At 60.2% G+C, this 23,424-nt stretch overlaps 7 protein-coding genes across 7 annotated transcripts; all 7 read left to right on the top strand.

Moving 5' to 3' along the window:
• Positions 1–4,995, top strand: LSCM1_00192 (uncharacterized protein; the record flags this gene model as incomplete). The annotated part of the gene is made up of 1 exon (XM_067317845.1): positions 1–4,995. One exon carries the CDS (start codon positions 1–3, stop codon positions 4,993–4,995), a length of 4,995 nt encoding a protein of 1,664 aa, XP_067173950.1.
• A 1,379-nt stretch (positions 4,996–6,374) lies between these two features.
• On the top strand, positions 6,375–6,917 carry LSCM1_00191 (uncharacterized protein; the record flags this gene model as incomplete). Its single annotated transcript, XM_067317844.1, has 1 exon — positions 6,375–6,917. The coding sequence occupies one exon, from the start codon at positions 6,375–6,377 to the stop codon at positions 6,915–6,917; it is 543 nt and encodes a 180-aa protein (XP_067173949.1).
• Positions 6,918–8,127: 1,210 nt separating this feature from the next.
• LSCM1_00190 (uncharacterized protein) lies at positions 8,128–10,035 on the top strand (the record flags this gene model as incomplete). The annotated part of the gene is made up of 1 exon (XM_067317843.1): positions 8,128–10,035. One exon carries the CDS (start codon positions 8,128–8,130, stop codon positions 10,033–10,035), a length of 1,908 nt encoding a protein of 635 aa, XP_067173948.1.
• Positions 10,036–11,539: 1,504 nt separating this feature from the next.
• On the top strand, positions 11,540–14,197 carry LSCM1_00189 (uncharacterized protein; the record flags this gene model as incomplete). Its single annotated transcript, XM_067317842.1, has 1 exon — positions 11,540–14,197. The coding sequence occupies one exon, from the start codon at positions 11,540–11,542 to the stop codon at positions 14,195–14,197; it is 2,658 nt and encodes an 885-aa protein (XP_067173947.1).
• Positions 14,198–15,794: 1,597 nt separating this feature from the next.
• Positions 15,795–17,090, top strand: LSCM1_00188 (uncharacterized protein; the record flags this gene model as incomplete). The annotated part of the gene is made up of 1 exon (XM_067317841.1): positions 15,795–17,090. One exon carries the CDS (start codon positions 15,795–15,797, stop codon positions 17,088–17,090), a length of 1,296 nt encoding a protein of 431 aa, XP_067173946.1.
• An 872-nt stretch (positions 17,091–17,962) lies between these two features.
• Positions 17,963–19,546, top strand: LSCM1_00187 (uncharacterized protein; the record flags this gene model as incomplete). Its single annotated transcript, XM_067317840.1, has 1 exon — positions 17,963–19,546. One exon carries the CDS (start codon positions 17,963–17,965, stop codon positions 19,544–19,546), a length of 1,584 nt encoding a protein of 527 aa, XP_067173945.1.
• A 1,250-nt stretch (positions 19,547–20,796) lies between these two features.
• Positions 20,797–22,770, top strand: LSCM1_00186 (uncharacterized protein; the record flags this gene model as incomplete). The annotated part of the gene is made up of 1 exon (XM_067317839.1): positions 20,797–22,770. One exon carries the CDS (start codon positions 20,797–20,799, stop codon positions 22,768–22,770), a length of 1,974 nt encoding a protein of 657 aa, XP_067173944.1.
• Between the last annotated feature and the right edge of the window lie 654 nt (positions 22,771–23,424).

Raw genomic sequence — 23,424 nt, 5'->3', positions numbered from 1 at the left:
ATGGTGCTGAATTTGTTCTCCGGCGCAGCGCTCAACGGGCAGAGCAGCGTCCCCCGTCGTGGACGAGCATCTTCCTCACGCAGCAGCGCGAGCACAGTGCGCCGTCCTCAGCAGCAGCGTCGTCAGGCGAGTCGCAGTGCAGGAAATGGGGCATACGTGCAGGCGGATGGCGCTGAGCACGCCGGTGGTGGAGTCCGCGCGGACACTGCTGAGGATCGCGTGCTCTTCAACAACTGCGTGGCGCAGGTGCAGCGCCACCTCAAGGCGCATGCCGACTCGCCCAGCACACTCCATACGCTCGCCTCTTACTACACGAAAACAGAGCCTTTCATTGAGGATCGTCCCTTTTGCGTAAGCCTCAGCTATGCTACGTTTCTGTTCCACATGCAGATGGCCCGTATCAGCGTCTCGGATGTGGAGTTGTATGTGCAGCTTGTCACCAGCGTCTTGTTGCAGATCACCGATGATGATCAGCTGCATCACCCGTTCGTGCAGCAGGTGCTTCGCGATCACGTGTTTGGTTTGCCGTCGCCGACCTGCCGCGGTGGAGCGCACAGCGTGGTACTCTTGCCGCCGCCGCAGTACCGCGCCTTTTCGACGATGGCCACTTCCCTCATTTCCCTTGCCGTGGTACCGCTCAGCATTGTCTATCAGTTTCAGGACAGACTCGAGACGTACTGTGAGTGTGCCTCGCCGCTTGTGGCCAACCGCGCCCTGGCGCTGCTGGTGCAGACGGTGGGCGAGGTGCGCATGGACGAGCAGGTCACCGCGCTCCAGTACGTACTCAAGACGAAACCGGCGAAGATGAACGTGGACTTCCTCCTTGCGTGCTACGAGCGGCTGAAACGAGCGGTGGTGGACCCGGCGCACGGACCAACGTTCGGCCGCGCCCTTTCCATTCACTGCAGCGAGCTGTTCCTGCGCTTCCGCTCCCCGGTGCGCCGCGAATACGTGGAGCGCTTCCTGTACCCGAGTCTGTGTCACAGCGACATGATCAGTTTCTTGGCGATCCCCGCAACTCGCCAGCATCTGATGCGCGAACTGCTGTCACAGTGCACACCCGGCATGGGGACCATGAATCCCTTCTACATGTGTCTCTGCGCGATCCTTCAAAGTTCCTTTGACAACGAGACGGACGGCGCACTTGAGACGGTCGCCCTCATCCACTGCCACATGCCGCACGCCGCCTACTTCATGTCTACCCTGGCTGTTGACTCGCACATGTCTGTTCCGATGTTCGCAAAGGTCATGATATCGCTGGCTCGCGGCGCCGGGATGGCGATGACGGGGCGCGAGGCGCCCGACGAGGTCGCCGCCTCGATCAGCGAAAACTGTACGAGCGTGTACAATGTGCTCTTCCTGCTTCGCGAGGTGGTGCGCAGCTGCTCCATCACCGCCTCTCGCCGCGCTACCGATATGCTAAAGGCGCTGCGGGTCGCTGTCGCCCCAAAGACGATCGAGGCGCTCGGCAAGCTATCCAGCGAGGCGTTCGAGACCGTCAGCGACATCACGCTCGATCCGCAGCTGCTGTGCGCGGAGCTTGCGATGGTGCTGCATCAGGATCACATAGCCGAGGCCATGGACTCGGCAGTAGAGTATTTCAGAGACGTTACATCGAAGTGCCCGTACTGCGCAGGGGCGCGCGGCTCTTCGCTGCTGTGCCCCGTGAACGGCACGGTACACGTCGCTGGCCAGTCGTCGGTGAGTCGCGTGCTGTCGTCGCTGTCGGAGTGCGCTGGCTCGAAGGCGGTCGAGGAAAGGTTGATTGCCTACCTGCGCGATCCGGCCTTGCAGATGGAAAGCGCCGTGCACTATCTCATCTACCACATCATAGCGAATGGCGGGCAGCATCGTAATGCGCTCTTCGTGGCTGTGGAGCCGTACGTGCGCAGCACATTACTGGCTCTGGTGAGTGCGGACCGCAGCGGGGCCCGCGGGCTCGTTAGCAGCACACTGAAGGCAAACGTGCTCATGCTACACGTGAAGCTTGTCGCCCTTCTTGCCTCCTCCATCGACCCTTCGTATTTGGAGAGCATCTTGAAGGTTTTTTCGGAGCTGAAGGTGCGCAACAATCACGACGCGCTCGCGCTGTGGTACATGGCCAATATTCTGTTGCGCAGCTGCCGCAGTAACCTAGAGCTGCTGCCCACCGATCCCCAGGAGAACAACTACTGCGTTGCTTTCCCTGGGTGCGCACCCGCAAGCGCATCGACCGCAGACAACGCGCAGCTCGTGCTGAAGCTGCTCCACCGCGCGCATAGCTTCAGCCCTGAGATGAACAAACTGGTTGGCTGCTGCGTGTGCAAGCTCATGCAGGAGTTTAACATGCAATCGCCGAATATCTGCGGCACGCTGCTGTCACCATTCGGCTTCTTCCCTGTGCGGCTCGAGTCATTGAACACCTTCGCCCTTCCCGTAGGCGCTGGCAGCACTTTTTGGAGTTTCTTTTTGCAGCAGATGCGCAGCTCCGCGCCGGCGCGGACGGCGTTCATGGCAACGCTGGCCAAAAGTCTCTCGCGGCGGTTTCGCATAGCGTCGCCGATCGACGCGCTTGCCTCGCGCGGGGTGGAGCCGACGGGGCACATCTTTGTCATCATGGTCTACGAAGCGATGAAGCGCAGCCCGCCACTGGCGCGTGTACTCCTCTACATGATGTCGCACTGGATGAAGCAGGCAGGCCATCCGCCAGGCAAGTTTGCGTGCCTCGTGTACGCATGTGTGCAACTCATCACCGTCGTGGTCGACCGTGCAGAAGGCCCGGCTGCGGCAGAGGTGGAGGCCGAGACGCCGCAGGATCGGCAGCAGTTCGACGACGCCGTAAAGAAGGCGGCGCGGGTGCTCAAGAGTCAGCAGGTGCGCCTTGACCGACTGACCCCCGCCGCACGGCGCGAGAACGCAGAATTCTTTCATCTGCTGCGCCGCTTGCAGTACCGCGTGCGCAGGGCTGTGGCCGCTGCTTTTGGCGAGACTATTCCCAGCGACAAAGCCGCGGAAGCGTACAACGACAACGATGACACCGCCGACGCCAGCTCGGCTGGCGTGCGTGCGCGGCACGATAGCTCTACAGACGCAGTGTACGCCATGCAGGAGCTGCAGAATGCTGCTGACAACAGCGTTTTTGACGACTATGCCGATGATGACGAGCACGAGGATGACGGAGCTCATGGGAACGATGCGGATGCCCACGACGCCTTCTCGCCGGATCTTGGGCACTCCGCGCCGACGGACAGCAGTGGCAGCAGGGCGGGGGGCCCTCTGGCACCTGTGCGGACTGGCCATCTGCCGAGGGGTATCACCAGCATCCCCCACTTGCACGCGCGGGACAGTCCTGAACGGAGCGGCAAGGACGCCGCCTGCATGGAGACAAGGCCCGCGGCCTCTTTCAGGACATCTCGTGGAGTGGACAGTCAAACCGATGTCGGGGATATCCCGCATGGCGTGGATGGCGACGATGCTGAGACGCCCTGTCGCGACGGCGAAGCTGCCCAGAGCTTCGCAGCAGTGCGTGAGTCTCGTACCTGGTCGAAGTCGCGCGGCGTGCAGGCCAACGTCTCTGTGGCGAGCCCCGCGCCGTCTGGGCACGGGCCGCAGCGGAGCGTGGGCAAGTCGCCGATACAGCCGGCAGGCAGCTCGTCCCATTTGCGGATGACGCGACCCGACGGCGAACCACAGCCCTGTCGCGCGACTGCTGATGCCGACTCTGCAGCCGCTGCGGCCCCTGCGCGCACTCCCTCTTCCCCCCTCAATCAGCCAAAGCGCTCCCACACACGGCCGCCTGATGCGGGTGGTCTGCAGGGCGAGGACAACCGATGGTCTGTGCGGCGAGGATCGATGTGGCGGGAGCCGGACTTGGCCGACTACGTGGATGGTGACACCATCCCGATCAACGACTATACTGGAGTGCCGCGGCTGCAGGCAACTACCACGAAGGACGGCATCATTCTGCCTTCTGGTATGGTGCTCGAGTATCTGCGCACCCACCAAGGTATGGATTCGCTGCGGCACGAGCTGAATCAGTTTGAACAGCAGCGGATGGTGCAACAGATCGCCGAATACGTGGCGCAGAGCAGCGGCATGGGCGGTGTGGCCGGTTCGCCGTCGGCTGTTAGGGACGCTATGTCATCTGTTCAGTCCGTTACGGTGGAAAGTCGCGCCAACAACTATAGCCGCCCACATGCCGACCCAGCTCAACTTGCACCGAGCCGCACAGTTCGTGCAGAGGTGCGTATGATTGGGCCGGCCACGTCGTACTCGCGGCCAGCTGCAGAGAAGGAGCCGGCGTGCATTGTTACAGCAGCGCCGGCTCCGCGCGAGGCGGAGGAGGAAGTGGACGTGGTCGATGGTGAGCGCCCCATTCGTGCCGTCAGCGGCCCTCCAGACGAGGGCGGCCGCGCGGGTTGCGCGGATATTGACGAAGCGAGCAAGCGTCCACGTGTCGAAACTGCTAGAGACAATACGGCAGCACTGCCACCGCCACCGCCGCCCGTGTCCCCCGCAAGCGCTTTCCGCGGCCGCAACTTCTTCTTGAATCAGCATACGCAGCAAAATGTGAGCTCGACGCTGCAGGACATTCACTACCTGCAGAGAAGGCAGCAGGAAAACATGTCCGCATTGGCCGAGGCCCAACGCACCGGCGAGACGGCGGAGCCGGCGGATGGTGGCGAGGTATCGCGCACGACACCACACCACAGTCCGCTCACCATTGGCGTGGCGGGCGAGGGTGCGCCACCGACAACGCCGTACGGGCAGGTTATTCTTCCAACTTGGATCGTGGAGCAGCGCAATGACACCACTATTCGTGAGCTGCGGCAGGTAATGGGGGCCCACAACCCCAATGATGCTCGACTGTCGGCGAGCGCGGGCAAGCGCGGCCGCATCCACGGCAGCGGCACGGGCGACGGCGGCGGCAACAGTGCTGCGTGGTGGGCTGAAATGAGCTCGGCGCCAATGCCGAACTATGCCGCAGACCCTCAGTACTCCATGGAGCTGTTTTAGGGCGTCGCGGCGAGCTGTGCGGATCCGTGTAGTGTATGCTTCATGCGTGGCGGCGGCACTCACTCTGCCTAGGCCCCTATGAGGCACGGGCGCCATTTCTATCGATGGCCTGTCCCCCCCATCCGATTCTTTCTGTGCCGGCTCATCTGCTGGTACGTGGCGGCGGTGATGTACGCCTGTTCGCCCTACTTCTATAGATGCACGTTTACATGTCTTTTGTGACCGTCGCACCGTCGGCCCATGCATAGACGCACACGCGCACCTCTGCCCAGCGAGCGAGAGCGAGCGCGCGAGATGTATGCGTGTATGTGTGCGTGTGTGTGTCTGCGCTCTTCTCTGCGAAAGAGGAGGGGCTCACGGCGTCGGGCGCCATTTTTCCATCTTTTTATTTTTCTCTACGCGTTAGATCCTTGTTTGTACGTCTCTGCCGATGATACACGCATGCGTGCGTCACCTCCTGTGGCGGAATGACACGCACACGCACGTATATATACATAAACATATACACGTACACGTACACGCCTACACAAGAGAAGCGAAGCGTGCAGCCAACATTTCCTGGGGAAAAACGAGTCACCTCCTTTCCCCCTTTTTTGTGTGCGCTTCTCGTGCATTCGCTCTGAAAGAGGGCGCACGCGCATCACCGCTGCGTTGAGCGCGGCACATTTGTGTGAAGCGGGCTCGTTTGGGCCCCTCGCTAAGGGCTGTCTCCTCACTAGGCAGTGGCAGTACAGAGGTGAGGCATCTCAAACCCACTCGCGTCTTGTCTGTTTCGCCACTCTTTTCTACTGCAGGACTATCGGTGGCTTACCGGGTGGCGATTGCGTTGGTGCGCATCTCACCGCCCGACTTGCTGTACGGCGCAACAGGGAAGAAGTAAAGGAGACGGGGGGGATGCCGTGTGCAGTAGGGCGAGTCAAACGATTCGTTGCATCTCCCCTTCCCCGCGCTCGTCTTCTCTTCATTTCTCCACACCTTTCCTCTTCCTTTGTTGCTCGCACCATTGCGCACTCGCGCACTTTCTACACAGGCTCACTCGAATGTATCAACCGCGGCTCCAACGTGGCCACAGCAGGAGCCTCTTTCTCTCTCTCACTTCCTCTCTGAGGGACACGCCCCCCTCCCCTCACCCCTTTTTTTGTTTCCTCTTTTTCTTTGAACTTGCCAGCGTCCCTGCCCATCGCTGTAGCTCTTTGGAGCTGAATCGAACCATACGCACGCCCGCGCCCCACTCACCCCCCTCGCAGAACACATCTGAGCAGGCAAAGTGCTGATTCACTCGTCGCATCCCACTCTGCTATTGCTCTTTTCCTTTTTTTTCGTTCAGCCTGTTGACACCTCTCACTCACGTTCGTCAGCGGTGAGCTTGAGCGATCGGGATGGGTATCGTTGCCAGATGGAAACTTGGCGTGGCCCATGCACTGCTGGCTATGTTGGTCTTCTGCAGCATAGATGCAACTGCCGTCGTGACGGAAGAGTCGTCGCAGTCGAGCCCCATTGTGTGCACGTGCCGCTGCTGCTACCAGGGTGGGTGCAGCCCGCTCACGAACGTGTCGTGGACTGTGAGGTCTTGCAATGACTGCTCCACCAAGATGTGCAATGACCACATTGCCAGCCAGGAGGTACGCGCGGAGACGGCGCGCCTCTTCGAGGGGATTCGGGGTGAAAAGCCATTGACGGACGGTACCGTGGAGGTGCAAGAGTGCGAAGTGATTGCTGTCCTGGAGGCGGCCACGTGCACGACGAAGAGCTGCAAGCGAACGTCGACGATTAAGGCGGAGTGCTACGATCGCAATGCACCTCTCATCAAGTACTCCATCATTTCGTTTGTGCTGCTCACCATCTTTGCTGTCATCTTCGGCATCATTAAGAACTATATCCCTGCCTTTCAGGCCCTTAATGAAAAGTACTTCAACTATTGATGTGCCGAGGATTGAGGCGAGGGAACGGAGTACGCCGTGCGCGTTTGTCTGTCTCTCTTTCTTCCGCCCCTGCATCGTTTTTTTTTCTGTGCGTCTGCGTGTATGCATGCGTTTACGCGTGACAGTCGCTGGTTTCCCTGCCGCGAGTCATCATCATGCCAGTTGCCTGCGTTGGTGGCCGTGCAATGGACGAAGCGGCATCTTGCGCTCATGTTGGCACTTACGGAGCGGGCACACGCACCTGCGCCCATCTGGCGTTGCCGCGCCCCCGCCCGCTTTACGAGTAATCCTTCTCGTTGATGACGGCTGCGTGGCTTCTGCTTTCTCCTTCGGTCGATCCAACCTCTTCCCTCGTGTAACGGTACCGCTCGTATGGAGACGCGATGCCATTTCCTCACCCCTCACGCATTGCCGCCCATTTCCACGCGGAGAGAGTCGCCAGAAAAGGTGAGGGTGTGCGGCACAGCCCACCGGCAGCGTCCCAAATCCCCATGTATGTGGGGACGACTAAATATACATCGATACAGGGGCCGTGCGGGTACATGCGAAGGAGTACGCTGTCGCTACCATCACATCGGCTGTTTCTGCTCCACGCTTTCTCCGTCGTGTGCACCTGTGCAGCTGAAGGGCCGTAGGCGGTGCAAAAAGCTTTCCCTCGCCAATCTTCTCTTCATCTCTGATGCTCTCAGTCGGTGCGTGCACCATTGCTGCCCAGCCCTCTTTCGTTACCTCTACCTCATGCCGTATGTCCCCCGCCGCATTCCGTCCCCCTTTCACCTGCACACCCTCCCAGACCACGCCTGATACTCGACAAGTGCGAGCACACTTTTGGTGCTGGCTTGCTTATTTATTTGTTTTCGTCGCTTTCCGCTCTACTTGCGCGACTCGCTTCTCCAAGTGTGTGTGTGTGTGTGTGACCGCTGTGTTTAGTGGCCGCGTCTCTGAGGGCACACCGCCCCCCTCCCCCCTCTCCCTTTCTGTGGTGGGCGTCCTTCTTCGCAACTGGCGTCGCTTCTCTGTCGGCGGCGCACGTGAGCCATTGGAGAACGCCGGCCGCGACGCGTCTCTCACAGCTACGGGCATTTCTGCGGTGGCACACGGGGGAAGAAGCGGCGGACAAGCAAACGTCAGCGCCAAGCAAGCCGCGGGTCTCTCTGAGACACAACACACCCCCTCGTCATCACTCGCACTCTTTTGTGTCGGTCGCGCGATGCAGCGCTATTTGATGAACACGAGCTATCTGCAGGGGCAGCTCAAATCCCTGTATGCCCTGCACAACAAAACGGTCGCCGACTACGGCGAACTGGTGCAGAACTTGAGCGAAGAGTGCGCCATCTTGTGCGACGTCATTCCGAGCTATCGAATTTCGTCTACCCTGGAGAGTGAAGATGGTGGCGGGCAGCGCAAGCAGAAGGAGGTTTACAATGTTCAGAAGCTGGAGCACGAGATCCTCACGCAGTACACACATTTCTTGCAGCTGCTTCGCAAGCTTTCCCGCAAGTCGCACCCGGAACAGCAGGCGCTCGGTAGCCGTCTGTGCGCACGACTCGTGAAAAGCTCCGCGCCGGAGTTCAATCACGCCGACACACTGCTGTCCCTCGCAATCGACTTCGCAAACTGCAAGTCGGTGCGTGTCGCCCAACCGTGCCAGACGGCCCTTGCGGAGCTGCTCGACGGCCAAAAGGTGTCAGACACGACGGAGCACATCGTAGGGGCACTACTGCGCATTGTTCGTAAGCGCAGCTACGCAATGAACCCGAAGCTGCTGAACCTGCTGCTTCATGTGCGCGTCGCTATGGTCGACGTCCACCGCGAGGACTTGGCGGAGGAGAAGGCAAAGAATAAGCGGCTCAAGAAGGAAGACAAAGAGTTGGCGCGTCAGCTGCGGAAGTCCAAAGCTCGTCTGGACCGTGCCGAGATCGCTGCGAAGCAGACGCGCATTGTCCACCGCATCTTCGTCATCTACTTGCGTGTGATCGAGGCATCCAAGACATGCTCGCCGGTGCACCAAACCAAAATCTTGGCGCCGACGCTGGAGGGACTCGTGAAGTTCGCGCCGCTGGTCAACGTGGAGCTCTACCAACAGCTGATGGAGGCACTGAAGGAGTTGGTGAAGGGCGGAGGCGTCTCACATACGCACCGGCGCGTTGGCGGCGCTGAGGCCGACAGCCGCGGCGACGATGCGGATGACAAGGACGAGGAGGCGGCAGCAGCCTCGGTAACCACGCGGCTGCACGCGCTGGTGGCAGTGGCCACGTTGGCACAGCGCGATGCTACGGCGACCGCCGCAGAGTGGCGTGTCGATCTGAGCTACTTTCACGAGGTGCTCTTCCGCTGCCTCGGCGAGGCGCTGGAGTTGCCGTCTTCCGAGTCGTCGTCTACATCGAAGATGACGCGGGAGGAGGCACAGGAGGCGTCGAACGGTGAGGCCGACGAGGTGGCATCGCAGGGATCAACGTCGTCTGCCGGGTCACTGTCGTCGCAGGCCTTCTCTATTGCTCAGTCCATGGCGCAGGGAGCGTTCGTGCAGCAGAACGCGAGCCGTGAGTGGACCTTCCACGTCGGGCTCGTGTTGCGTGCCGTTGACCTTTTGGTGCTCACACAAAAGCATCTACCGGTGGCGCGCGTGACCGCCATCTTGCGCCGTCTGATGCAAGCAGCCCCGTCCTGTCCGCCGCACATCGCCATGTCCATCCTTGCGCTGTGCCATCGCATCGTGCTTCGGTACCCACTTGCAGGGGGTGTGATTGTAGGCGGCAGCGACAACATCATCGCGGGCCGTGGCGCCTACAACCCTGAGGCGCTTCAGACGGCCTCGGCCAACGCGGACAGCTCTTTCACGTGGGAGCTGAGCCTCCTTTCGCACAGCTACCACCCGACACTGCGCCAGGTAGCAGAGACCATGTGCCGGCATTACCACAAGGTATCGAAGCACCAGCATGGGCAGGCCCCTATCGTGACGAAGCAGCTGGATGTGCTCGGCCCGTACGAAGTGATGGAGGCGTACGACCCATCACTGGGCGACTTCAAACCCGCTGCCCCGCTGCCGGCCGCCCTGAAGGCGTCACTTCGAAAGCGGCAACGCGGGGCGGCGACGGCGGCTTACGAGGTTGCCTAGTGATGGGTGGAGTGCACAGCACCGGCCGGCTGCATGGACTACCAAGCGCGCTCGTGTGTGCGTGTGTATGCTGCATTTGAGGGACGTGGGCGTCGGGTGCACCGTCTTGCGCCTCAGTGCGCGGACGTTCTTTTTTTTTTGCGATTGTAACGTACGCTTAAACGTTCTCTCTGCCGAAGAGACTTGCAGCGCACCTGTAATGGCGTATTCTCCACAGCACGACGATGGCCATAAAGAGAAAGACATGGAGCGCCCCTGGTCGCGTGGTTGCGTGTTTCTGTATGTGTGTGCGTGTGAGCGCGAAGCATGAAACAGTGTGGATTCAACGCCATCTGCTTGGCTCAAGCGGCCAAAGGTATGCCTCGCTCTTTGTACACGCTTTCTTGTGTGTGGGTGTGGTGCTTTGCGCTCTTCTCGCCTCATGTGATGGTGCTGCTGCTGCTGCCGAACTGACTGCGGTAACCCCGGCGACAGTTTTAAGAAAAAGCGACACAGAAAGCGAAGCAAAATCGAGGTATGGGCGAGACTCTTCACGCTGACCGTGCATCTTCGATGTTGGGGGTGCGTGCGCGTGAGGTGTGTGGGGCGATCAAGGCACTGAGAACCCAGTGCGGCAGACGTGAAGTCTACGGCAACCATGCTCGAGTGCGTCTGCACCCGTAGCGTCAAAGGCGGAGAACAACGACAGGGAAGGCGAAGCCTGCTCCGTGTTGCTGTTTCTCCTCTTGACGGGGGTGGTGGCGTTGTGGGGGAGACTTTCAGCAGACGCTGTCACCCGCCTTCTCCGGGCTCCTCGGAACTTCTTTTTGCTCGCGTGAGGGGAGGGCACGCATCGGGTTCGCACAGGTGATAACGCGCTTTGGTGGTTGGAGGCTCCGGTGCGACGTCATCTCGCCCTGCGCATGATGGCGGAAGATAGGGTCGGTCGTGGAAAAACGTTAGGCATGAGATGTGGCGGCGGCACGGCATGGAAAAGGGAAGGAGCCTCCGCTGCTCCGCCAGCGTGCCGGTGCTTTCTTTCCTTTCAAGCGCTGTCCTGCGCTTTGCTCCTCTGATATATCTGTGCGTGCTGGTGCCGCTGCCCCCTCCCCCCTCCACTCTGACGCCTTCTGTTACACAGGGTGCCTCTCCTTCGATCTCTTCCCTTCTTCCCTTTTCTCACTCCACCCCACGCATCCGCGTCGCGTGTTCTGCCGCTGGAAAGGAGTCGTCGTGGCGTTCGCGCTCTACTTGGGCCTATCGATCAAAAGGGACTCAAGCAGCTGCAAGCCATCTACGTTGGACGTACTGCGGGTGCGCACGAGAGGGGGGTAAAGGAAGAAGGCCGTCATCAAGAGGGCAAAGACACAGGCACACCAACACCGACACAGGCGCTGTGTTGAACCGAGAAAAAAAGCTGCGTCTTTTCTTGTTCCCCCCACCTACCACACATACATACATACACTTCTTCACCCTTGCAGGCGCTGAGCACACGGCTGCCGCGCAAAGGGAGGAGGCCAAGATAATGGCGGAGACACTGCTGCGACTTGGCCCACAGGAGTACGCCCACCTCACTAATTTGAATACCAACACGACTGAGCTTATCGTCGGGCCGCTGAATCGCCCCGTCGCGTCACACGAGTCGATCGCGTTGCCTCCAACGAAGTTCGTAGTGGTAGCGCCAACGCAGTATTGCCTGGTTGCGAGCCCGCACCGCACATGCGTCGACCCCGACACCGGCATTGTACAACCCGTGCGAGATGCGTACGGGCAGGTGCAGGTGCGGTCTGGTGAGGTGGAGTACCGCTGGCACGTGCCGCCTTTTCCGCTCTACCCGGAAGAGGCGGTCGTAAAGATTGAGGATCTCAAAGTCCTCTCAGCGCGATCTGCGCTGCAGATCCAGGTGCTCGCCGCCTACGACGTCCCAGGGTGCAGCTCCAGTGGCTCGTTGCCGTCATCGAGGCGCCGCCAGGCAGGGGAGCGATACCTCTTCTACGGCCCCGGCACCTACTACCCCCGCGTCGAGGAGCGCATCGAGAGGGAGGTGACCGCTTCCACTGTCGAGCGCGGGTCGGCGCTGTGGTGCACGACGAGCGAGACCTTCACGGATCCTCTGACTGGCCTGCAGCACTATGCCGGTGACGCATACATGTGCGTGGCCGAGGGAACGCACTTTCTGCGTTCCTTCGAGGGCCTTCTGTGCCTCAAGGAGGGTATCGTGCTGAGCACCGAGGAGGGGTTACACGTGCTGCCGACCAAGACGTACGCCGACCCCCGCACGCCCTTTCGCGAGAAGGGTGTCATTCGAAAGGCCAACGAGCCATTCCTGGTCACAGGTGACATGTGCGCCTGCTTTGTGCTGCACCCCTACGACAAGCTGGTGAAGACAGTGAAGCGCGTACACGTGTCAGCCGCGCAGTACGCCGCCATTCTCAACCCCGTCGGAGAAGACGGCAGCGTGAGCGTCGGCGCGCGCAAGACCGTCACGGACGCCGTTTTTTTCCTTCAGCCAGGTGAGGAGCTGGGGACCGATCACCCACGATCCGCCTACCTGCTTTGCGAGAAAGAGGCGGTGCTTGTTACGGCACTGGGCAACTTCATCGATGCCTCGTGCACGCCACCGGTGGAGCGGTTTGATGGGGATCGGTGGCTGGTGCAGGGGCCCTGCTCCTTCATTCCGTCAGACCTCATGCGTGTCGTTCCCGACGCAAAAACGGGCGCCGAGGTGCGGCGACCCTACCTGCTTAGTGAGGGGGACGGCTTGTACGTGCGGAACAGCGTCACCGGTGTGGTGCGGTGCATCCCAGGCCCGTGCAGCTACCTGCTCACTGCTGAGGAGGAGGTATGGGAAAAGCCGCTCTCCGCGCAGGTGGAGCGGCACCTGGCGCAGCTAGCTAGTCACGCTGCCTACATTGAGCTCGAGCGTGCGAAGGAGCGCGAGGTGCTGCAGGGGAAGACGGAGCGCGCGGTATCCTATCACATTCCGTATCAAAGCGTCACGCAGCTGTTCAACTACAAGACGCAGGTGACGCGTATCATCTTTGGGCCGGATCGCGTACTCCTGGAGCCGGACGAGGCCTTCACGGTGGTGTCGCTCTCTGGTTCCCCGTGGGACCCGGCGAAGCCGACGAAATGCATGCCAAAACAGCCGAACCATATCACCGCCCTGCACCTCTTCCTCGGCCCCTCCAACATGACAGATGTCGTTTACGTCGAGACGCGTGACCATGCGCAGCTCGCCCTACAGCTCTGCTACGACTGGTACTTTGACGTGACTCCCGGTGACACGGAGGCGGCCAAGGAGTGCTTCAGCGTGAACGACTTTGTCGGCGACGCCTGCTCCTACATTGCCAGCCGCATCCGCGCTGCCGTAGCCTCCATGCCGTTCGAGGAGTTCCACAAGAACAGCGCTCGGTGCCTGCGGCGTGCCGTCTTCGACGTGAACCCCGCCACCGGTCAGCCAAATTGTCTGCTTCGCTTTCCAGCGAACCACCTCGTCGTCACGTCGGTGGACACGCAGGAGATGGAGGTACTCGATGAGCGCACGCGGCAGGGCCTGCAAAAATCTGTGAAGATGGCGATCGAGATTACCACCCACGCGCAGGAGGCTGAGGCGCAGCAGGTGGCCATGACGCGCGAGCAGGAGGCGCGTGGGCGACTTGAGCGGCAGAGAATGCACGATCAAGTCGCCAACGAGGAGCAGCGACGTGTGCTGCTGGACGCGGAGAGCAGCGGGCTTGCCATTGTCAGCTCAGGCAAGTCCAAGGCCGTGGCGGAGGCGCTCTCCACCGCCTCACGCATCGAGAGCGAAGCCTCGGTCAAGGCAGTCACAATGCGAGCTGCCAAGGAGATGCTGCTCTACAACACCATGAACGAGATGCAGCACAAGAAGAAGCAGCTGCTCATTGAGCAGGAGGAGAGGGTAGCCGCGATGACGCTGGCCTACGAGAAGGAGCTGGAGGAAGTACGTCACACGCTGATGGATAAGGTGATCGCCGCGCTAGGGCCGGAAACGATTGCGGAGATAGCTCGGGCCGGGCCCGAGCTACAGGCAAGGCTCCTCGCGAGTCTCGGACTAGAGGGCTACCTCGTGACGGATGGCAGCTCTCCGATCAACCTCGTCAAAGCAGCAGGCGGTCTCGTTGGACACACCGAAGAGGAACGAGGGCAGGGGCGGCACTGAGGCAGACGCAGTCCCTGCCGTATTCTGCTTGCTGACTTTTTCATCCCCTCTCCCGTCTTCGCTCGAGTCCGGGTTCCCCTCCTCTCCCCCCCACAGACACACGCACACGCACACACGAGCTCTCCTTTTCTCTGCTGCCCCTCCCCCCTCTTGCGGCGACCGCCCTTTCCGCCGCTGCACGCACGTTTTGCACGGATATGCGCGGCACTGCGCATGATCACTTCTTTGCCACGGGTGCGAACAACTTATCTGTCGACGCAGCCAGCCCTCGGAAGGTGCCGTGGCGAGCCGACGCAAGCGGTGCTGTTGGGAGGGGGAGGGAGGAGCAGATGGGGGACAGGTGCTCACTAGCTGCACTCCTTCTCATCTTTCACTTCAATCGACAGCCATTTCCTCTTCCCTGCACGGACTTGCGCAGCATCCGGCGTGTGCTCCGCCACCGTTTCTTTATTGGGATGCGCTCGCCTGCTTTTGGATGTCGTTGGCGCGCCTTGCACCATACCTTTTTGTATTGTCTCTCTGCTTTGGTGAGCCTCGTGTGTAAGTTTTTGCACCCTTGTTCACCTTGCAGACATGGAAAGAGTGCCGCGAAGAGGGATCATCTGGTGTGAAGGCATGCCGGGCTGCGCTCGACGGTACATTGACGGGACATGTACGCCGAGAAATACGACGGTGTGATGGGACTACCCTCTCTTTCCTGCTCTCTCTGGTCTCAGCACACGCACGTACGCACGGTGACATCGCACCTTTGCAGACACTCGCGTTGCTGCCATGCTGACGAGAGCGCACCCATGCACCCGGATAAATCTGCGAGGGAAGAAAAAGAAAAGGCTGGCGGAGAGCTGAGCGCACTACCTGCCGAGGAAGGAAGGGATAGACGCACACCGCGGGACACGTGGCCGGCGAGAAGGGGAGAGGCGATGCCCTACGTCGGCGTGTACCCGGCCAGTCGGTAAAAGACGCCCGCAGACATGTCGAGGAAACGCAAACGCCAGGAAGGGATGGGCTGAGTACGCCTCTCCACCTGCTGCTTGGAAGCCCGCTTTCCCGTTGGTCTCGACCGGGTATCCACAGAAGGGAGCTGTATCGATTCGATCGCGCTCTGTTCAGTTCTGCTGTGCCCCTTTTATCTGTTGTGTGGGGTGCTCATGCTATTCATCGTCTCCTCCTCCTCACCCTCTCCCCCACCCCCAAACACGCTCTATTCCAATAACGCATCGCTGCTGTGCGCTTTGTTGTTGCTCTCTCGCCACGCGCGGCGGCTTCGATCGCCCTCATTCTTAGTGGGGCGTTGCTCGGCGAAGAATTAACGATAAGTGCGGAGGGGATCACAGACAGAGAGGCAGACTCGGGGTGCGCTGAAGCCCTGACCCTGTTGCACTAGCGCTGAGCGTGCGCGTGCTACTGCAGCAACGAAAGGCATTTGCGCAGACACACACACACACACACAACGAGAAGCAGGCAGAGAGTCCGTCCTGCGAGCGGCCCGTGTTGTTCCCTCCTTTGTGGCTGCCGCCCTCTCTGGTCCTTCTCTGTTCCTCGCCGTGTTGCAGGCAGTTTTTTTTCTTCACCCCTTCACCTCTTTTAGTGGACGAAGATGCTCAGCCTTACCTGCCGGTTCGCCAAGAACCTAACGTCGTTCGCGGCGAAGGGCACGATGCGCGGCGGTATCCCTCGCATCTACTACACGTGGATGAAGCCAGGAAGTGCCACGCGCCGCCGCTTCGAGAAGATGCGTAATCCGTTCGTCAACCTCGAGACCGGCACCTCGCTGTACTTCCGCGACACCCGTGACGCTGCTGAGGCTGTAGCGCACGCCGCGGACAGCAAAGGGCTGAAGGGCATGGACAATGGCGTCGACCTCTACAACGAGTACAAGATCGTGCCAGACCTTTACCCGGAGGGCTTTCAGTGGAAGCACAAGTTGAACACCGAGTACAACCAGTGGCGCTCCAACACCTGGCTGACACCGGAGCTCATTCCACAAGAACACCGCGGGAGGTTTCTCTGCAACTTCCAGCTCAATATTGTCGCGTATGATATGCGGGTGGTAAAGTTCAGCCCCAAAGACCACCGCCAGTGGATTTACTGTGTCTTGTATGTGGGAAGTGGCAAGGGCATCGCGGGCTTTGGGCGTGCAGTGGCGCCGAGCACGCAGGAGGCCCGCAACGAGGCGATTCGCGAGGCCTTCGCAAACATCATTGCTGTGGACTTGGAGCAAGAAGGCCCCATGTACCCTGTTCGCATCAACGCCGATGGTGCGCGGGTGCTGCTCTACCCCGCGCGGCGTATCGTGGCTAACTTCCGCGTGGCAGATATCCTCTGCGCTTTCGGCTTCCAGAACGCTGGATGCAAGATCAACCTGAAAGCCTCCAACAACCCCAAGGCTCCGACACACACCGTTGAAGGCGTCTTCGAGGCGGTAAAGGCTCTACGCAGTGTTAGCGAAATCGCGGCGAGCCGCGGGAAGGTGCCGCACAGTCTCGTGCACAACATATACCCGTACCTTGAAGAGGTGCGCCGTCGTAAGGGTATGATGGCGATGCACCCTCCCGGCAAGGACGGCATCTTCATGCCAGACCGCATCGTGGACAACCGCATACCAGACCATCTCAAGAAGGGCTACTACGACGACGTCTACTGGAAGGACTTCTTCGCCGGCAGCAAGGAGCAGTTGAACGAGCCCAAGATGGGTCTGCGCGGTGACGAGCTGCGAGCACAGCTAGAGGAGTCGCAGGGGCGTACAGTGAAGCAGTCGAAGCGCCGCACGCTGGACGACGTGCTGCGGCGGCTGGGCAAGACCTCAAAGGATCTCGGCGCTCTCCAGGTGGTGAACACGCGCCTCGATGCGAAGCTTCCAACCCACGTGAAGCGCAACTACCTTCTCCACTGAAGACAGCCGGAGCCGAGGGAAAAGAAGGCCGCATGGGATGAGCCGCGGCCACGCTGAACGGGGGAGAAGCGCACTGACTTGCGTGCCTGCTGTCGTCGCCGCGTTGGCGCAGCGCACTTGCTGTTGGAGGTAGCGATGGGGGGGACTGAAGCTTTGGCATGGCGTCTGCAGTGAGCTGGCACTGCCCTTTCCTCCTTCTCTACCAGAGAAATTTGCTTCGCGAATGGAGGCCCACCACGTCTACACGACGAAGGACACATGCGAAGGGTGTTGCAGTCTTGACCGCGCGCCTTTTTCCCTGGTGCTGGAACCGCGTCCTAAAGTGGCCAGGAGGGGAGAGGGGCGTCTCGTGCATCATCGGCGACGTACCCGCAGCCACCGCTCCTCTTATGGAGGGGATCGAAAGAGAGGGCGAAAGTTGACTTTGAAGTGGGACTGTCGGCGTGCACCCCATCTATCGCTCTCTCTTTACCATATGCGCAAACCTGCGCTGCCGCTCTATTCGTGTCATCGCTCAGGAAGGGGAAGATGCAAAGCCATGCACATGCGTGCAGATGTGTCGCCGCGCTGTTTCCACCTCGTTCCTCACCCGAGTATGTTCGGCTTCCCTTTCACGTCTTCAACTCACATGCGAACACGGGTGACATTCATGCAAAACAAAAAGCACCTGACGCGCATCTGAGCGCGGCTTCCATCTGGCACCGTGACACATGCTGCCTTCACTGTGTCACCACTTCTCTCCCAATCACATCCATATGCCTCCACACCCCTGTGCTCAAAAGCACGCCGAGACGAGCACACAAAAATCACAATACGCAACGCCTCGCGTCGCACTTGTCGGCAAAACGGGCCACTCTGAGACGCGCACATAGATGCCGTCCGCACGACGCAAGCTTTCCAAGGCGATATGCGAGGACGAGGATGCGGCCGATCGGGAGAACAGAGCCTCCATGCTAACGAGGAGCGCTTCTAGTCTCATGCATCAAAGCCTCGGCTCCGAGCTCTTGGATGACGAGGAGTTCAAGACCAAGATGTTCCAGGATCTCGGTCTGTGCCGTGAGCTGTGCCAGGCGTGTGCCGAGGCTGGCTGGCAGCACCCAACTCGCATTCAGGCTTCCTCCATCACCGTCGTCGCCGAGGGCCGCGACCTCATTGGTGTAGCGCAGACGGGAAGTGGCAAAACTGGAGCCTATGTGCTGCCCCTGGTGAACTGGCTGCTGACCCAGCCCAAGACGCCGTATCTCTCCATCCTCGTGATGGTGCCCACGCGCGAGCTGGCGCAGCAGGTGACGGCCCAGTTTCTGATGCTAGGCCGCAGCGTAGGGCTCCGTGTGGCGACGCTGGTGGGCGGCGCGGACATGGTGGAGCAGGCCTGTGACCTGAGTAAGCGGCCGCATGTTGTCGTCGGAACCCCTGGTCGTGTGAAGGATCACCTCAGCAACACGAAGGGCTTTAAACTCGTAAAGCTGCATGCCCTGGTGCTGGATGAGGCGGACAAGATGCTCGATATGGATTACGAGAAAGAGATCGACGCCATTCTGGAGCAGCTGCCGCAGGACCGCCGCACAATGCTGTTTTCCGCCACGCTAAGCACGAAGATCGACCGTCTCCAGAAGGCATCGCTGCGGGATCCGGTGCTGTTGCAGGTGCACCGCAAGAACACCACAGTAGACACGCTCAAGCAGTTCTACATTTTCGCCCCGTTTGCGCAGATGCTCGCTTACCTGCACCTCTTTCTGACGAAGGAGACGGGCAACCACATCCTCATCTTCTGTCGAAGCGCAGCACTTGTGCATAAGATCACGCTGACGCTTCGCACCTTGGGCCACCGCGCGCTGCCTCTGATGGGGCGCATGGACCAAACCAACCGCAACATTGCGCTTATCAAGTTCAAGGAGGGCAAGGTTCGAATGCTCGTTTGCACCGATGTTGCGCAGCGTGGCCTGGACATACCGCACACGGATGTCGTCGTCAATTTCTCGCTACCCGACCATGTCGAGGACTACATCCACCGCGTGGGGCGTACGGCTCGCGCTGGGGCCGAAGGAAAGGCTGTCAATCTCATTAGTCAGTATGACATTGTGCTACTGCAAAAGATCGAGCAGCAAACGGGTGTCAAGTGCGTCGAGTACCCTTCCCTACTGGAGAGCGAGGTGCAGCTGGTACTGCAGCGCGTGGAGGACGCAGAGCAGGAGGCTATCCGCGAAATTCGCGAGGATGAGGGAGAGAGACACCTGGAGAAGGAGTCGCGACAGCTGACAACCGCGCGGAAAGGAAAGCGAGACCGCGGAGACGCCGATATGGGCTACGACGATGCCAAACACGGTACGCGTGATTTTGCAACGCTGCGCATGCGCCGTGAACATGAATCCATCTTTGAGATGACGAAGAAGGAACAGCACAAATCTCTGTGGGCGAAGCGGCGCGAGGCGAAGAAGCAGATGAAGTCGAGATAATTGCCACTGAAGCAGTAGGCAAGGGAAGGCGGAGGAGAAAAAAAAGAGAAGGGGGCTGGCGGCTTGTGAAGGTGTTTTGGTGCGCGTAAGCGTATTCCGCTCGTGCCAGCCAGCGCACAGGCGCGGTCTCGCTGCTTCTGGCTGACCTGGCTCCGCCCCTCCATGGTGTTAACCGATGATGACCCCGCATTTCTTACGCTGGCAGAAGCGGCATGCGGGAAACGCGCGAGGCTTGCCGCCTGCTTTTCATCTCGCTGGAACGGCCGCTTCCTCTTCTGCTGCGTTTGTCGATGCTGCTGCTGCCGCCTCCGGCACTCCCTCTCGTCTTCCTCTCGGGGCGTCGGCGCGCCAGCCATAGGGGAGGGGGCGGGAGAGCGTGGCTGTGTTGGAATTTTTAAAGACTGCATGGGTAGCGGCCGCGCGTGACGGAGGGGTCAGCGAAGCTGCGTAACCGATTACTACTACGCGTAACACGAAAAAAAAAGGGGGGTGTGTGTGTGGGGGGGGAGGGGCAGACTGCTTTGTTTGCGATTGTTCTCATCGAGTTCTGCTGTGCTCCTTTGGTGGCTGATTCCATGTGCTGTCATGCCAGAGATCAAAGGGCAGGTCAGATGGGGCAGAGCGAGCGGAAGAGCTTTATCAACGTGACATAGACAGGGGAATACCGCCGGCCTACTAGCCGGACGCATGGGGACGCGCACATGCACACGAAAAAGGCCTTGATTCGAAACTAAACAGAATTGGCCGAGGCTCTGCCGCACAGGATGCTTCTCAGTCGTCGAGGCGCAAGTTTTCGCTTTGCTTTCGGCAAACGATCGTGGAGTCGGGCGCATTCGTGTGGCCTCTGCTATCAGTCGTCCATGAAGTATGCTCTTGTGACCCTAACCGAGCCCAGCGGCAGGAGGTGATGGTGGTGGTGAGGTCAGGGGGGACACTATGGCAACATCTTGCCCACCATGTGAAGGTGCTGCTCGTGCATATCGTGACACTGGCTCACAGAATTCGGCATCTTGTGCGCTGCAGCCCTTCCTCATAGTCCGCATACATGCTTCTCACTTCTTTTCTCCTCCCATTTTTATTCGCGGCACTCTCTCCCGCCTTAGAGTTCGAACAGATCATCAGCGTATCAGCATACGAACGCCGACCCACAGGCCCGCTCGCGTCGGCTCGCCTTCCTCCAGGCAACACCGCCGCTGCCGCCAGTCCAGTACAGTGCTCACCAACTCTGTCTTTTCTTTTCCCGACATATCATGTCGGCGAGGGCACCTGCGGCGTCCTCAGTGGGGGCCCACAGCGAAAGCGCCGCTATTGATGCCGCCGAGCAGCCCTCAACGAAGCGCCGCCGCATTCGCCACCATCGAAGCAAGGCCGCACGAGAAGCTGCCGCAAAGGGCTTCGATAGAGAGCCGCTCGACGGGCTCGCCGAGGTGGTCGACGGTGACGGTGAAATGAATGCCGTGGAAGAGGCTCAGGACTCCGCGTCGAAGATAGCGCCGACCAAGCGTCCTGAGAAGCGGAGCCGTGAGGACGACGACGGCGAGGTGGGCGCGGATGCTGTCACGCCCAGTGTGCGCCGGCATCACCACCCCCTCAAGCCCGGCGCAGCTGAGGGAGGGGAGACATCGTCTCGGCTCCCCTCTGCGTCCCCTGCTGCGTCATCTTCGCCGGCTGACTCCGTAGCCGCGAGCACGACACGGCAGAGCAAGGAGCTAACGAGGTCCATTTCTGCCGTCACGGACTACAAGTCACTGCAGTTGAACCCCCACATAGTGTCTGCACTGGAGCATGAGTTCCAGTTCAAGGAGCTCACGCCGATTCAGTCTCGCTGCATTCCCGCTGCGCTACAGGGGTGCGACCTCCTCGCTGAGGCGAAGACCGGTGCAGGGAAGACATTAGCCTTTTTGATCCCGATTGTCGAGATCGTCTGCCGCTCCGGCTTTCGACCCAGCAACGGCACGGCTGCCATCGTCATCGGCCCTACCCGTGAGCTCTGCCTGCAGATTGAGGGCGTGCTGCTGAGGCTGCTGAAGCACTTCAACGGCTCTATCACGTTCTTGTGTTGCATCGGCGGCCAGAGCCGCAACCAGGAAGGCTTTAAGCTCGCCAACGGTGTCATGATCGTGGTGGCCTCCCCGGGTCGCCTTCTGGACCACTTGAAGCTGACAGCCGATTGGCACACAAAGAACCTGCTGCTGCTAGCTGTGGACGAGGCAGATCGTGTGCTCGACAACGGCTTTGAGGAGGACATGCGCGAGATCGTGGCCTTGCTGCCCAAAAACCGGCAGACGTTTTTGTTTTCGGCCACTCAGACGACGCGCGTGGAGCAGCTCGCACGGATCTCATTTCACAAGGCGCCGATGTTCATCTCCATGAAGAGCAGGAGGGACAAAGCCACCGTGGATACGCTGGAGCAGGGCTACGTCGTGTGCGCGAGCGAGCAGCGGCTACTCGTGCTGTACCACTTTGTCAAAAAGAATTTGAAGAAGAAGGTTATTGTCTTCTTCAGCAGTCGCAACAGTGTCAGCTTCCACTGCGAATTATTCAACTACATCGACGTGCCGTGTATCGCCTTCCACGGCAAACAAAAGCAGCATCAGCGCTCCGCGACGTACATGCAGTTTTGCAATGCGCCGAGTGGAGTGCTCTTTACCACCGATGTCGCGGCGCGTGGTCTCGACATTCCTGAGGTGGACTGGATCGTGCAGTTCGACCCCCCGGATGATCCGGTGAAGTACGTGCACCGTGTCGGCCGAACCGCGCGAGCCGGGCGCGGCGGCAACGCGCTCATGTTTCTGCTACCGCAGGAGGAACTGTTTCTCAAGTACCTCTACGATGATGCCAAGGTGAAGGTGAACGAGTACGTGTTTGATTTGACAAAGATGAAGGCAAACGTGCAGGCGCAGCTGGAGCAGCTAGTGGGCTCGAACTACTACCTGCGCACGTCGGCGCGGCAGGCGTACGAGGGCTACCTGCTGAGCTATAGCAGCTGCCAGCTGAAGAACGTATTCAACATCCAAAACCTGGACCTTGCGGCGGTGGCGCGTGGGTTCGCGCTGAGTGAACCACCGCCCATCAAGATGGACCTCTCGCAATCCGCCGCTCACATGAGCAAGAAGTCGCGACACGAGTTTAGTGCCATGCGCCACACCAAGGACGCAAAGCGGCGCAACGTAAACGAGAAGTCGCTGAGCAAGCGACATCAGAACATCAGTGGCGAGTGGTGATGCGGGGGTGGGGTGAGGGAAGAGCACGCGCAGCCGAGTGTGGTCTTTCCTCGATGCGTGTGCATTTTTTTAAATATTCGTATTCGCCGGGCCTTGTGCACACACAGACACAGATAGACGACGCACCGGCGCGGCTACTAAGCACGTGGCCGTCTCCTCCTCTTTGCGCCATGAAGGGACCTGACGCGGCACCGCACACGAAAGGAAGAGGCCCCAGAGAGGGGAGAGGAGGAGGGAGGCGGGCGCTGATGCCTTCTTCGCTTCCTAAAGACGTTTAAAACACACATACACACATATATATGAACTGCCTTCCCTTCCCCCTACAAAGCCACGCATACACACACGCACTCGCGCAAGTGCGAGCGGAGGGGGCGGGCGCTCATGGGGTGTGCGAGAAAACCGAAGACGAAACCAGCGCCGTGAGGGGGGAGGCGAAAGAGATGGGGACTTCTCCCGCTGCGCAGCTGCGGCGGTGGTGGGCTCGACTGGCGCGCAGAGCGAAAATAGCGGGATATCTGTGCTGCTTGTGACTCTCTCCCACGTGGCGGTAATCCACGGTAGTGCCCGCCCCCTCCGCGGCCGCCGCGGTCCTCCTCCGTCTCCTCCTTTTTGCTTCTGAAGCGTTCGCTAGCAAACGGAGCGTCATGCGCGCGC

The sequence above is a fragment of the Leishmania martiniquensis genome, chromosome 36 (genome assembly GCF_017916325.1).
Source record: "Leishmania martiniquensis isolate LSCM1 chromosome 36, whole genome shotgun sequence".
NCBI lineage: Eukaryota > Euglenozoa > Kinetoplastea > Trypanosomatida > Trypanosomatidae > Leishmania > Leishmania martiniquensis.
This window is presented reverse-complemented; position numbering and strand designations above follow the sequence as displayed.